This window comes from Tupaia chinensis, unplaced genomic scaffold (assembly GCF_000334495.1).
Source record: "Tupaia chinensis unplaced genomic scaffold, TupChi_1.0 Scaffold000671_2, whole genome shotgun sequence".
In the NCBI taxonomy this organism is placed as follows: domain Eukaryota; kingdom Metazoa; phylum Chordata; class Mammalia; order Scandentia; family Tupaiidae; genus Tupaia; species Tupaia belangeri.
The window spans coordinates 541,140-556,140 of NW_006160194.1; the positions used below are offsets into that span (position 1 = coordinate 541,140).

General features: G+C 50.9%; 1 protein-coding gene across 9 annotated transcripts in view; it reads left to right on the forward strand.

The window, feature by feature from the left end:
* Positions 1–15,001, forward strand: part of TRAF3 (TNF receptor associated factor 3) — a 128,287-nt gene that overhangs the window by 88,854 nt on the left and 24,432 nt on the right. For 6 of the 9 annotated variants that reach the window (XM_027776389.1, XM_006160026.3, XM_006160023.3 and 3 more), the window contains 4 exons: positions 2,829–3,073; positions 4,804–4,855; positions 7,548–7,652; positions 8,238–8,405. In XM_027776389.1, coding sequence (XP_027632190.1) covers positions 2,829–3,073; positions 4,804–4,855; positions 7,548–7,652; positions 8,238–8,405 — 570 coding nt within the window. Of the gene's footprint in view, positions 1–2,811; positions 3,074–4,803; positions 4,856–7,547; positions 7,653–8,237; positions 8,406–15,001 lie in introns of all 9 variants that reach the window. The other 3 variants (XM_006160028.3, XM_027776390.1, XM_006160029.3) reach the window with 1 other exon arrangement.

The window sequence follows — 15,001 nt, forward strand, 5'->3', positions numbered from 1 at the left end:
GCCGCCCCCCGCCGCCTCACTCGGCGCGGGTCCCGGGGGTGGTGGGGGCCCGCAGCCGGGCCCGGGTGGGCCGGCGCCCCTAGTACATTCTTTTGAAAGGCAAGAAAGGATCTCAACAAGGGAAGTCTTTTTTATTGTCACAGATAGACTTCATGTGAGGCTGCAGCACTTTGCCACAGTAACGTTGTGTTTTATTACAGCTAACCCAGGTGTGGCTAGAACACCACTTAATCTGCTGCATGTTCTGGCTGACATTAGTTCTGTCTGTCCCTGGCTGTGAAGTGTTCATTCTTTAAGCCTGTCAGGAGGCAGTGCAGGAACAGGGCTGGGGTAGACAGGACTCTGCCCCAGTCCACCCTAGCCCCTAGTCACAGCGAGGAGAGAACAGTAGTGCCTAGGGGTAGATGCCCAGGACCTCATGAGTAGAGAGGGCTTGGCCCTTCTATTTGTTTGGAAATAGCAATAAGAGACTGGCTGGGGAGTGTACACTGTGTGTGTTTTGTTATGGGGTGCTTGCTGGTGCTCACCAGAGAGACAGAGAGAGAGAGGGAAAGTGAGAAACACCTTCCTCCCGTCCGGAAAGATGGCCACTCTGCAATCCCTCCTCCTCTTGGATTTAGGCATGCATACACAGACGCCTGGCATGTTTTTCAAATCACTGGGTCTGGGACTCTTAACCACAGTTTGCCATATGGGATCCAGCTGCCTTAACCTCCACGCCACCTACTGGCCCACATAGTGGTTTTTTTTTTTTTTTGGAGAGGTTTTTGCTATAGGGCGTGTGTGCTCGCCGGACAGAGACAAAGAGACAGGGAGAAATCAACCCCCAGGGGGATGGCCATGCTGCAATCCCTTCTCCTCCATTCTCCTCTCGGGATCTTGGGCACGCACACGCACTCGGCATGAGTTTTAAGCCATCGGTCCAGAACGCGAACCACGGTCGACTACGTGGGAGTCCAGCGAAATAGCCATGACGCTAACTGCTGGTTCCCCACATAGTGTTTATTTATTTATTTATTTATTTTTTTGAGAGATTTTCACTGTAGGGCGCGTGCGCTCGCCAGACAGACAGAGAGAGACATAGAGACAGAAAGCGAGAAATCACCCCCCAGGGGGGATGGTCACGCCGCAATCCCTTCTCCTCCATTCTCCTCTCGGGATCTTGGGCACGCACACACACGCGCCCGGCGTGAGTTTTAAGCCACCAGGTCCGGGACACGAACCGCGGTCGACTACGTGGGAGTCCAGCGACATAGCCATTACGCTAACTGCTGGTTCCCCCCACATAGTGTATTTTTGAGGTTGCTGGTGAGTTTTGGAAGAAATATCCTCCTCCTGTTTACCAGATACATGATACCACAGGAAAGGATGGAGGAGGAGCAGCAGAGACTTACCTGAGGTGCCTGGACAGTGGGTCTCCCCTCAGGTTTCCAGGCCTGATCCACACCAGTCCCACTCAGTATGTGGGGAGCAGGTGACCAGAACTCCTTGCAGGGTTAGGGCTGGGCAGGCTGAGCCCAAAGGATGGAGTGTGTCTGTGCCCGTGTGCTGGAGAGCCCCGCAGAGGCGTCTTGCCCAGAGAAGGGGCGTGAGGAATGGGCAGAAGCTTTCCCGAAAGTTCATGGTGCAGTCGGTGTTGACACAGCCCAGCATTCGAACTGTACTTTCTATGTGTAAAGTACGTGCTTACTAGACGGTGCCCAGCACTGAGACAGCAGCCTTCGTACCACTGTGGGGGACATTCCTTATGCTTTAGGTAAGTCTCAGCCAGTGCCAGCTATGGATGTGTATCTATGAGCGCGTCCCATACATTCACACTTTTCACAAAAGCTGACGTGTCTGCAGGAGCGTCACTCAGCTCCTATGTTCTCACCGTCTGCGCTTACTCGACCTCTGGCTCTCAGTGCCTCAGCTGCTCAGGCTGGACCCTCTCAGCCCGTTTCCAGGAGCGGCTTCCTTTCCTGTGGCAGGACTTTGCAGGCGGGCAGCAGCCATTTTGCAGAGTAACCCTAGTTGGGTACAGTAGGATAGCGGCCCACGAGGGGTCTAGGAGATGCCAGGTGACACAGTGTCCCCTCTACCATCTGTTCCCCTGGACACGCTGGCTCCTGGCCGAACCTCAGCCTCCATCACATGCTCCTCGTGGGTCCATGTGTACAGCCACTTTGGGCCAGCCCACAGCTCTGAGGTGCACAGTGCAGGGTCAGGCTGTTGGGGGAGATAAGATGAGGGTGGAGGCAGAGACCAAGCCCTCAGGTCCGGGTGCCCTGGCATGGGGTCTCTCCCTGTGAAGCTGGCCCGTGACTGAAAGCAGGACAGTCGCAGTCTGCACTGCTGTCTCTGGCTGACCGACAGCGCTCCAGCCAGGCTGAGCTGCAGCACCACCGCAGGGCCGTGGGTCTGCCCTGAATCGTGTCATCCCATCGTCGTCTGACTGTTAACCGGGAGTGACCTGGGCTGAAGACCGGCTGCTGCCTCAGCCAGAATACGGAACGGCATGTCGAACTCAAAGTTTAGTACGGCAAAGGGTTATACACATGTTTTAAAGAACTCGAAAGTACTGTGCGTGAAGTACAGTAAACGTTTCGGGACAGTTTTTGAGCAGTGTTGAGCAAAGCAGGCAGGAGAGGAGCGTATTTGGTCACATCCTGTCTCCGTCTTGGGTTTAAGTCGGGAACGGTTCTTCTGTGTCACTTGCTGCTGAGCGAGAACGCAGCTCTGAGCACCTAGGCTTCCCAGAGCTCTGCCGTGGCCTTGTGTGGGACGGCGCAGCGGCACTCTGCTCATTTGCTGTTACACTTTTCCCAACAGACTTTCTCTTTCCTAAGATGGAGTCGAGTAAAAAAATGGACTCGCCCGGCGCGCTGCAGACTAACCCGCCGCTGAAGCTGCACCCCGACCGCAGTGCTGGCACGGCGGTCTTCGTCCCCGAGCAAGGCGGCTACAGAGAGAAGTTCGTGAAGGCCGTGGAGGACAAGTACAAGTGCGAGAAGTGCCGCCTGGTGCTGTGCAACCCCAAGCAGACCGAGTGTGGGCACCGGTTCTGCGAGACTTGCATGGCCGCCCTGCTGAGGTAGGTGCCCCTTGGACACACAGCAGGGTGGCCCTGGGGGCTGACTGTGCCTCTTGACTTTCCGGGCCTCTCTCTTCCACCCACTTCTTCACTCCCTTCTCTAAAAATAAGCCTCTCAGAGTTTCAGACTCTGAAGAATCGGATAAAAGTCCTAGGGCCCAGCTCGTGTGTGGGAAACATTGGGATCCAAGGCCTGGACCCTCCATGTCCTTCTCCTGACCAGCAGTCTGATGCTCCTCTCTCCCACAAGTGTCCCTGGTGAGGTCTTCCCTGGGCTACCAGCCACCCTTCCTGTGCAGCTGGTTTACCCATGCATGTTGCTGTGTTTTGCGTGAGGAGCTAACAGCTCTGTGGGGTAGATACACACAGCAGCTGGGGGGTCGTGGAGGTGCAGGTGCCCTGGTGTGCAGGGGTGCTGCAGAGGGCTGAGTGAAGACAAGGCTCAGCATAAGCCGGGGCAGGTCCTGCCTGAGCAGAAACCCAGCCTGCACGTGCATCTGTGTGTCACGTACAGCACAAGCCCGTGAAGCCTGGTCTGCTGCTGTTCTTCCAGCATGGCATCACAGTAGAGTGACACTGGCCAGGAAAACATTTTTGCTCATCCCGTGGGTACTTCGTATTTCCCGGGCAGTGTGCTGTGCCGGGTCACGTGCTTGACTTAGTCTCACTCACTGCCGTACTGGGCAGGGCTGCCAGTTCCTCCTGCCGGCCCACCACAAACCACGCTCCCCTGAGCATGGGCAGCCACCCGCCACCTTTGCCCTCACCCTCCCTCCTTCAATTCTTACCATTGTGTTCTTACCCGGGCCAGCCAGCTTTGCCCACCACAGCCATGAACCCTTGAGTGGAGCTTAGAGATGTGTGGACTCAAGGTGCTGGACTCCCCAACCTGAGAGCCTGGTCTCACTGGCCCGGGAGAGACTCGGTGCTGGGGCAGGTCCCAGTGGAGGGGCTGCGGCCTGGGATGCAGGGGGTACCAAGGGAGGGCCTGGGGCCCTGGGTGCAGGGTAAGGCCAGGAGGCTGGCTCCCCTCTCCCTTGCTGTTAGCATTGTCATTTCAGCATACAGTGATGCAAACAGTTTGTGGAGGAAGTCCTGACTGTGTTTCATTTAATTTAATTAATTTTATTTATTTGGAGAGGTTTTTGCTATAGGGTGCGTGCGCTCACCAGAAAGTCAGAGAGAGACAGAAAGCGAGAAATCACCCCCCAGGGAGGATGGCCACGCTGCAATCCCTTCTCCTCTCGGGATCTTGGGCACGCACACACACACACTCAGCGTGAATTTAAGCCACCTGGTACGGGACGGGTACCATGATCGACTACATGGGAGTCCAGTGGCATGGCCATTACACCAACTGCTGTTCCCAAGTCCTGACTATGTTTTAAAAGCAGGAGCATTTGAGGGCTTCCTTAGTAAACCACCATTGCTCACAACAAAGAGTTCACAACAAACTGGTTTGGGTTTCTGAAGTAAAATTTCATTTTCAGGTTAATTTAAAGGGGCTTTCCAAGTGGGGTGAAATAAACTATTCTACTTAATATCTTCATTTTGAAAATGACCATTTATAAAGAGTGCTCCTTTCTTCCCATGTCATCTTGTCCAAACCAGTTCACCGCCATGGCCCCAGCTCTGAGCTGCAGACAACCCAACTATGGAGTAGTCTCAGCCATAGTGTGACCCAGGGAGGACGCCCCTCCTGCTCTAACATCCTCATTGTTTCCCCTCAGCTCCTCCGGTCCCAAGTGTACAGCGTGTCAAGAAAGCATCGTTAAAGATAAGGTATTCTGGGTTTTCCTAAGTCACTCTACCACATGTTCCGAGCTGGCACTGTGGCGCTGGGTTTTACCTGGGTGTGTGTCCTGTGAGCTCCTGGACAGCTGCAGGGTCCATCCACTCTGCACCCAGGGCTTTGAGAGGTGCTTCGGCCTCTGTGCCTGCTCCTCACCCCTAACAGTGACAGTGTTCCCTGCTGAGACTGTGGGACCAGTGAGGGTAAGGGAGTTAGCACAACAAGTACAGTGCTGAGATGCTGTCTGTGCAGGGACAGTTGTCATCCCAGACAGCTCACACTCAACTGTGCCTTCCAACATGTGCTGGTCTAAGGAGTTTGTTTGAACCCTGCTGTCTCTGCTCCCACCTTGCCCTCGGTGTCTTGCTGTCATCAGACATGGGAGAGATCAGTCCCTTGTCTTTCTCACACAGTTGTGCATTCCAGTGAGAGCACGCAGGTGTCGTAGCTCACAGCTTGGTCTACCCCGCTCGCCCGCCAGCTTCCCTCCGGCCGATCCCCATGGCATGGGGTCACTGACAGGTGGTCATCCGCCTTAGCTCAGCCCTGCCGGGCACACTTGGAGTTTGAAACAGCTCGTTCCCAAAGTACTTAAAATACCAGTAAGAACGTGTGGTGCTGTGCTTTAATTAACAAACCTAACCTTTAGATGCAGGTCAGTAATCGCACAGTGCTGTCTGCCCCCATGCCCCATCCAGAGTGCTTTGCAGACTGGGTCTGTCATTCAGGGAGGACCAGCTGAGAGTGGTTGCTGGTGACAGGCGCTGGGGCATCTAGCGTCACCTGCTCTGGAAGTACGGAGAGGGAATTGGTCACTGCTCACACACCTTTTCTTCCTTAGCGTGAGTTAACTGCTAAGACTTTGTCTGCTGTTGGGAAGAAAAACTGTGTAAATGTGCCACTTTCTGGGGTGACATGTTAACTCTGAACCGCATTACTAAGAGTGATGAGAGAGGTCGGAGCAGCTGGGCTAAGAGGGATTTAGTATTGCGTTATTCAAAACTGTCACCCTTGTTTTTTCAGTGACATTGGTAGCTGAAGAAAAGCTACTAGTTCTACTAAAGAACCACTCACGAGATGGGCGAGAACCAGGGTCCTACAAAGTAGTGGGGCTCTACCCGACATGTCATCAAGTGGTGCAGGGTCCAGGTTCCCACTCATGTAAGGGGTGTATGGAGTGAATAATCAGAGCTCCGTTTCAGCTCTCAAATTCTATGCTTTTATTATTATAGTGTTTTCAGTCTTAGGTTAAATTCGAATAATTTAAGGAACTTAATGTCACAAAAAGGAAGCTTTTTCTCTTAATGGTTAAAAATACCTGTTCTTGGGGCTAGCAGGTGGAATAGTAGTTAAGGCACTGGACTCCCACATGGCTAACCTCGGTTCAAGTCCCAGACCTGGCAATTTGAAACTCATGCTCGGTACGTGTGTTTGTGTGTCCAAGATCCTGAGAGGAGAATGGAGGAGAAGTGATTTCATTGTGGCCATCCCCCCTGAGGGATGGTTTCTCACTTTCTCTGTCTCCAGCTAGCACACATGGCCTATAGCAAAAATCTCTAAAAGAAAGAAAGAAACAAACAAAAAACCTGTTCCGTTGACTTCAGTACTGTAAGTCAGTGACCTTTTAAAAAAAAAAGTCACATTTATGAAAGATTACATTTGACTCCATATTTATTTTTTAAAGAATTATTTAAATTTTATTTATTCATTCACTTATTTTTAATTTGACAGAGAGAGGGGAAGTGAGAAAGCAAGCCACCAGGTCTGGGACTTGAACCACGGTCAACCATGTGGGAGTATCCAACGCCTTAACCACTACACCACCTGCTGGTCCACATATTAGTTTATGTTTAACTTCCAACCTTAGCTGTGGATTCATTTTCTTTGCCTATGTAGTTGAGAAAGGCATTTTAAGCTCCCTGTTTTCCACTGTCATAGACTGTTATCAGGTGGGAATGTCTTGGAACTGCCTGAGGACAAAGATATTGCAGATTGTGTTGTTAGAGAGGATATTTATTTTCTCAAGAAAGAATAAAATTAAAGAAAGGAAGGAAGGTTTTCATTTTCAAAGACAAATGCTTTCATTATCAGATTCATCGCTGTACTATATACTTCAAAGTATTTTCCTAATAGCAGAGTAATGCTTCTTTTTGGTGAAAAATGAGGTAAACAAGCGTAACCTTAGGAGAAGGAACCAAAATAAAAAGTTTTGCAGATCATCCTCAAAATCTGATTTCTCGCAGTGTCTGTTTCCCTGCCAGTGACCTCTCAGGTGTGCCGAGTGGTATGGGCTCTGCCTGTGTGGGGAGGCAGATGCCCACCCCATCAGTGCTCCTGGATGTCCAGAGCGTGATGTGAGCCTGTGCTCTGCCCTGAGCCTGAGATTGTGCAGCGCTCATCAGAATGTTCGGATCTTCCAGAGTGATCGTTAATTATTCAGCAATAACGTGTTTTCTTTTGGCTTATCTATTAAAATATAGTTAAGCTTGTATTATTTAAGTTGTGCCTCATAGTGGGGCAGCTTCTTCATTGTACTTGTAGAAATTAAGATGGTTCTTAATACTTCTAAGGTCAATTTAAAAGTTGCTCTCATTTTTTTAAGTGATTTTGCCTTGTGCAAAGTAGCAGCATGTGGCGATTAAGAAATATGAATCCTCTAAACTGTCTGCGCTTCAATTTTAGGTGTTTAAGGATAATTGCTGCAAGAGGGAGATCCTGGCTCTTCAGATCTATTGTCGCAACGAGAGCAGAGGCTGTGCAGAGCAGCTAACGCTGGGACACCTGCTAGTGAGTGCCACGGTGATGCTGGGGACTTCTGAGTCCCTTGCCAGGTCCAGTGGGTGAACTGGTCCAAGAGACCTTATTTATATTAATTTTTAAAAACACCACTAAATATGAGAACCATTTAGGTATAAAGTGTTGTTTTTATGACATCCTGGGTGGGTCATCACCTTGCTTTTTAAAGACCTTCTTTCTATTTAGAGTAGAGAGAAATCTGAATTGGATTTTAATTAATTTTGGAAGACTCATTAAAAGCCTTCTTTCTTCACCATAAAGTTCCACATAATTTTTTTTTTAAGTGCAAAATTTTTCCTGGAAGGATATTTGAATTGGAGTAAAACAAAGTTCTGAGCAGGTACTCGCCTATGCAGGAGGGGAAATGGATTGAATTCTTCAACAGCAATGCAGTCTGAGTAGTCACCAAGTAGGGAACTCACGTCTCGGTGTATCCGTTACTCTTGACTCTTGCCATGAGAACTGGCCTATGGCAGACTAGAAGCATTTCCGCAGGCTGTCACTGTAGTGTGATTGGGCTGGTATTTTGGTGTCCTTTTCCTACTGAGTGAGAACTTTGAATGTGTTGTCTTACAGGTGCATTTAAAAAATGATTGCCAGTTTGAAGAACTCTCCTGTGTACGTGCTGACTGCAAAGAGAGAGTGCTCAGGAAAGACCTGCGTGATCACGTGGAGAAGGCCTGCAAGTACCGTGAGGCCACGTGCAGTCACTGCAAGAGCCAGGTCCCCATGGTCACGTTGCAGGTGCTGTTTTCCTACCCCGCCCGCCTTGTGCTAAGCTTGTACGTAATGTCCCCACTGAGTAACTTTTACGAAAGATAGTCCGTAGCAATTTCACCTGACTTTATCTCGGTTAAGCATTGTTTGTTTTGCCTATTTTGATTTATGTAATTAACACTTTCCTTTGGGAGAAAGAGTTTCACCTGGAGTGTCAGACTAGTGAAGAATGATTATTCACCAAAGGTAGACTTTTTAATGTGTCTCAGGAAATGACCTCAAAGTGCGGGGTAGTCGCCTCTGCGGTACTGACCACTTGCAGCAGGCCATTTTGCCTGCAGCATCGAAGTGCAGCTGTCTGTCCTAGAGGGAGATGAAAATTCAAAGTGTGTTCGTGCTTCGTTTACTTCGATATGGTTCCACAGTGTATGTGGGCCATACTATAGATAAGTGAAAGGACGGGAGAGGTCGAGGGTGGAGGACGAACTTCAGCAGTCATGAATTTGTTGAGCGAGCATTTCCAGATAACCTGCTTAATGCGCTGGGCTGTCCCGGAGCTGGGCTTTGGCCCCGAGGCTCACTCTGGTGTGAGAGGCGACATGCAAAGGCAATGCTGTCGGGCAGTGAGCAGGAGACGGAGAGAACTCTCCTGCTGTGATGGGGGGCAGGGCTGGCTTCTCAGGTATTCAGGACCTGCGAGCAGAGGACAGTGAGGGGAAGGTAGACTTTCCAGGGAGCTGAATGGCCCAGTGGATGTCGAGAACTGCCTGGAGCGCCGGTGAGGTGCGAGGATGATGGGGGCAGTCCAAGGGGGAAGGGATGGGTCCTGGGCAGCCATGAGCGAGGGGAGCAGGGGGTAGGAGTGACAGAGGAAACATGGAGGCAGGGCTTGGCATTGGCAGGACAAGGGGAGCAGGTGAGGGAGGGGCATGAGCCGGTGGACAGCTCCAGACCAGAGCAGTAGGGCAAGGGGTGGCTCACATGTGGGGTGAGCTAAGGAGGTTGCTCTGCACCATGACAAGAGCTCCTGGGGAACCAGGGTGTCTCGCCAAGGTAGAACTGTGGAAGACAGTAGGCTGTCAGGAGAGTAGGCTGCAGATACGCATGAACTGATCATCCTTACAGCTGTGGGCCTGGATTGGGCTGAGGGAGGGCCAAAGTTCACAGAGACCTGGGCACGCTAACATTTATAGATTGCTAAGAGGAATCTACGCAGAGGGCCAGTAGGAAAGGGTCAGGAGAATGGTGTCCCCAGTGCGGGGGAGCAAAGGCACAGGGGCTGCCAAGAGGGTGAGCAGGTCAGGCAGCATGGTGTGACTGGCGGGTCGCGGGGGGTGGGGGGGGCAGAGCAGTGCACCAGGCCGTGGGCCCTGGAGTGCGAGTGGGTGTCCTGGAGCACTTCCTGACCTGACTGAGGTTTGCTTGCTCTGTGAAGTGAGGCGTATTCTGCTTTATAATCCCATCTTTGCCTTTCTTTTATAACTGTCCCGTGCTTGTGAATTCCACTGGAGAGTCTGTTTCTTATATGACACTCCGGGCATTTTTAGTTACTAAGAACATTTAAAGCCTGGCCCTGTGGCCTACTGGGTACGGGAAGCCAGACACACACGTGGCTGACCGCTCTGACTCCCATTAACTTGGGAAAATGCTGGTGCGTGTTCATGTTCCACTGGGGGGCACTTTCTCCCTCTCTGTTTCTGTCTCTGGCAAGTACATGTGCTCTCTGGCAATAACAACAAAAAAAATTTAAGTATGAATTTCTTTATTATTTTTAAATTCAACTTTATTCATTCATTCATTTATTTTAATTTGACCAGAGAGAGACACCAAGAGAGAGAGAGGAAAGTGAGAAAGCAAGCCACCACATCTGGGGCTTGAACCATGGTCAGCCATGTGGAAGTGTCCAGTGCCTTAACCATTACGCCACCTGCCAGTCCTAGTATGAATTTATTTTGATACAAAAAAATTCTTTTAATTATACATATTTTTTGTAACATTTTCCATAAATTTTTTGAGGATCCACATAATTCATTGTAACTAAATCCCTCAGTAATTAAATTTCAGTGAGTAAGGCACATGCCTCATGACTGACACTCCAGGCCTTAACATGTTATTGTTTTGTTGAGTTACATTTTGCTTCTTTAGAAAACAATTACCTTTATTTCCAGAATAGAATGCAACAAATAATTTTTGTTTTGTGGAGGAGAGGAGGAGTTGTAAACGGGGCAGTTAGATACAGTGTAAGAAAGTGACTCTCAACACCAGAACTGGACTGTAAGGGTCGGCCAAGCCGCCGGCCTGGCCAGTTGCCCCGTGTAACATTTGTCGAGTTCTGGCTGGGCACCAGACCCTGTACAGGTTGCTCAGGACACACGTGAGCCCAGAGATCTCTTTTGGTTTACAGTTTGGTGAGGGAACAACAGTTGAATGCATTGTGTTCTGGGAAATACAGTAACCGTACTATGAATAAAGTACCAGTGAGGAGAGATTGATTAGCTAGCCTGATAGGGTCGAGGGCAGCTTTGGTGAGGAGGCAGTGTTTGTTTTGCTCCAGAACTAGAACTCGTTGACCCCGGAGAGAGGAGAAAGAGAACAGGTGCTATGCTACGCAGAGTGATAATTAGCAACGTTGGGATCCGAATTGTGCAAACAAGTATTCTTCATAAGCCTTCCCATACTTGGGGCTAGCAGTGGCATAGTGGTTAAGGTGCTGGACTCCCATGTAGTTGACCGCACGTCAAGTCTCGGACCCGGCAGCTTGAAACTCACACCAGGCACTTGTGTATGCGTGCCCAAATCCTAAGAGCAGAATAAAGGATATATGTATACTCCTATACTCTTGTGGTGACAACTGGTTTTAAGCTGTTTAATGATGCCAATGACTAGAGTGTGTCTCTCTCCATATATAGATATGGATATACATATATATCTATTTATATACACACATACACACGTATGTCTATGTTTTGCCATAGGGAGTGTATGTTTGCTTGAGAGTGAGAGTGAGAAATCATCTCACAGGGGAATGACCATGTCCCAGTCTATTTTCTGCCATTCTCTTGCTGGAATTTTGGGCATGCACAGGTGCCTGGCGTGTTTTGTGTGGGAGCATGTAGGTACAGCTGCTCTGGACAGCTTCTGGCAGTATTGGTCAGGCTGAGCAGTTCCTCTCCTAGGCAGGTCGGAGAGACTGCACTTGCACATGCACTCCAGGAAGTGTGCTTAGATGGAAGCAGAGAAGCAGAAAGCTGGAAACAGCCCACATACCCGGCAGCTGCTGGCGAGCACAGCTCGGTTGCCGTCGGCCCCAGGACTGCAATACAGCAGCAAGAATTGTGTGAGGGTATTTCACAGAGCAGTGTGGTGTGCGGGCCACACCTGGGCAAGGCAAGCAGGCAGGAGCATGATGCTGAGCTAGGTTGTGGAAGATGCCCATAGTAGAGTCTTGTCTTTTCTTTCTTTTCTTTTCTTTTCTTTTTTTTTTAAAGAATTTTTAATTATTTAATTAACTAAATTTGTTGTTGTTATTTTTTAATTTCACCATAGACAGAAAGAGAAAGGGAGAAAGCAGGCAGCCAGATCCGAGACTCAAATTGCGGTCGGCCATGTGGGAGTCCAGCTCCCACAAAGAAACTTTTTAAGCAGAATACAGTGAGAGAATCCTGGATTGTGGTTTTATTTGTTACTCCTCCTGGGGAAGTGGGATGAGAGAGCATGGAGGACACCAGTGGATGGAGGGCGCGGTCGTGTTTGAGGACCCCGGCAGCGGCCCCTGGGTGTGCGAGTGGCTGTCACGCCTTGCAGGGCCCTATGTGCACTTAGGTGCCTGTGCTGGATCAGTGTGAATTTAGTTCATAGCCAGGACTGACTTTGTTCACGTGTGGTCTGGTCAGCAATAGGAGACCCAGACTTTTTCCTTTTTTTTTCTTGGAGAGGTTTTTGCTATAGGGCTTGTGCGCTCACCAGACAGACAGAGAGAGACATAGAGACAGAAAGCAAGAAATCACCCCCCAGGGGGGATGGCCACACCGCAATCCCTTCTCCTCCATTCTCCTCTCGGGATCTTGGGCATGCACGCACACGCACCCGGCGTGAGTTTTAAGCCACCGGGTCCGGGACACAAACCACGGTCGACTACGTGGGAGTCCAGTGACATAGCCATCACGCTAACTGCTGGTTCCCGAGACCCAGACTTTTTAATGGGTGTGTCATTTCTTTTGGCTGCTGTAAATAAGGGCCACACCGCTGGTGGCTTAAGGCAGTAGGAATGTACTCTCTCTCCCACAGCTCCTAGTCTAGAAATTGGAAACCAAGTGTCCTCAGGCCCTGCTCCTCCCACAGCTCTAAGGAAGAACTTTTCACTGCCCACATAGCTCTGGTGGCTGCTGGTGGTCCTTGGTGTTCTCGGCTGGCGGTGCAGCCCCCCCGCCTCCATGTTCACAGACCTGTCTTCATGACACATGCCCTTACCTCCTGAGAACACCAGTCACAGACGAGGGTCCGCCCTAATCATGTGTGGTCCCATCTTAACCAGATGCACCTGCAAAGACCCTATATCCAAATAAGGTTTCATCTGAGATTCTATGTAGACATGAGTTTTGGGACGGCGTTGTTTAACCCATGAGAGTGGGCAAAAACCAGGGCCGGCTGGTGGTGGTGTGGTCAAGGGCGTTGGACTTCCACATGGCTGACCAAAGTTCGAGATCTGGACCTGGTGGCTTGCTTTCTCACTTTCCATCTCTCTCTCACTCACTCACTTACTCTCTCACTCTGTCCCTCCCTGGTTAAATTAAAATAAATAATAAATTTAATTAAAAAAAATTTTTTTTAAAAGAGGAAATACCATGGAAAGGTAGTCACAGTGATGAATAAGTCAGAAATATTCTTTAACCACACAGCGTAAAGAAGTGCAGGTCCCACACACTGCATTTCCACCTGCAAGGTTGTCAGAGATCAAGAAGTGTGATAAATTGGCAGAGGCGCAGAGACAGCTGTAGAAGGGTACTGGAGGGCAGTTTGGCAATACCTGTCAGAATCCAATTTGGAATGTCTGTCCTTACATACAAAAGCTGCTCTAAACAGCATGTCACTGAGCCATCCCAGCACAGACTCGCAAATGGGCTCACAGAAGACATTGCTGGACCTGCCTGCTGGCCACTGTCCTTGGGCTTCCTCAGTCACCCTTCCTGAGCTCTGGTCCCAGCAGCACCCTGAGCCTCCTCCTCCCCCTTCTCTCTCTCTCTTTTTTTTTTTTTTGAGAGATTTTTCACTGTAGGGCGCGTGCGCTCGCCAGACAGACAGAGAGAGACATAGAGACAGAAAGCGAGAAATCACCCCCCAGGGGGGATGGTCACGCCGCAATCCCTTCTCCTCCATTCTCCTCTCGGGATCTTGGGCACGCACGCACACGCGCCCAGCGTGAGTTTTAAGCCACCGGGTCCGGGACACAAACTGCGGTCGACTACGTGGGAGTCCAGCGACATAGCCATTACGCTAACTGCTGGTTTCCCCCCTTCTCTTTTGTGGTGACTGTCTGCATCCTGCCAGCCCTTGTGCTCACCCCAGCAGCAGCCACAGTGCCCGGCCCGGTGAATGAAGCGGGGAGTAAGGGCAGGTTCAGGGAGGTTTGCCTTGTTCCAGAACCCACTCAGCTGCCAAGCCTCTGACTTCACCCAGCCCTCAGCTCCTCTGGGAGGGAGGTCCAGCCACTCCCTCTCTGCAGAGAGGGGGTCCTTTGCTCGAGGTTTTCCTTCTGGAAGATACAACTTGCTGTGGCCTTGGAGCCCACAGGTCTGAGTGCAACTGGGTCTCCAGAGGGTGCTTGCTGAGCATCTGTGGGCCTGAGCACCAAGCCCAGGGGCGGAGCAGCTCTATATCTGTGGGGTCACTGCTGCACCGGGCCCCATGCACACAGAGAGTGGCATCCTGTGTGGGAGGACAAGCGCCCCCTGTGGGCCGTTCTGGGCCTTCACCCCAGTGATTTGCGCCGCCACCCCCCCACCGCCCCCACCCCGGCTCGCAGCAGGTGTCCTCTCGCCACTCACTCAGCTAACACTCACTCAGCTAAGCTGCACTAGCTGGCAGTGGGAGAGCCTGAAAGCCCTGATGAAAACTGAAAGGGCTCCCGACTTTGGGGAGACACTGCCAGGGTTTCTTCTTGCTCCGTGGAGTCATCCCTGGCTCTGCCTACAGTCATCTCTCGGGGGCTCCGAGTCCCCTGTCTGGTGGGCTCTCTGGGGCCGTTAGGCGTAGTGTCCTCTGGGGGTTACTGCTGTTGCTTCACTTGAGGACAGGAGCGTGGGAAAGACGCCTGGCAGGTGCTCTTGGCAGTGGGCATGAAGGTCACCGTCATCCAGTTGCCACCAAGCTGAAATTTGTGCCGTGTAGAAAAACGGCTCATCCGAAGTGTGTCCGTACGTTCTGTGCGCCTAAAGGTAGTCCGGGTAAGATCCCAGAGATTCCTGTACCTGGTAGATGGCCCTGCTCATGCAAGAAGCTCCATCTCCAGGCCCCAGCCTTTGAGGCCCAGGGAAACCCGTCCACACAGCAAAGGTGGACACTCAGCTGATCCCTGCTCGCCATCTACCTTCTGAGCCTGCGCAGCAGGGACTGGGGGCACTGGT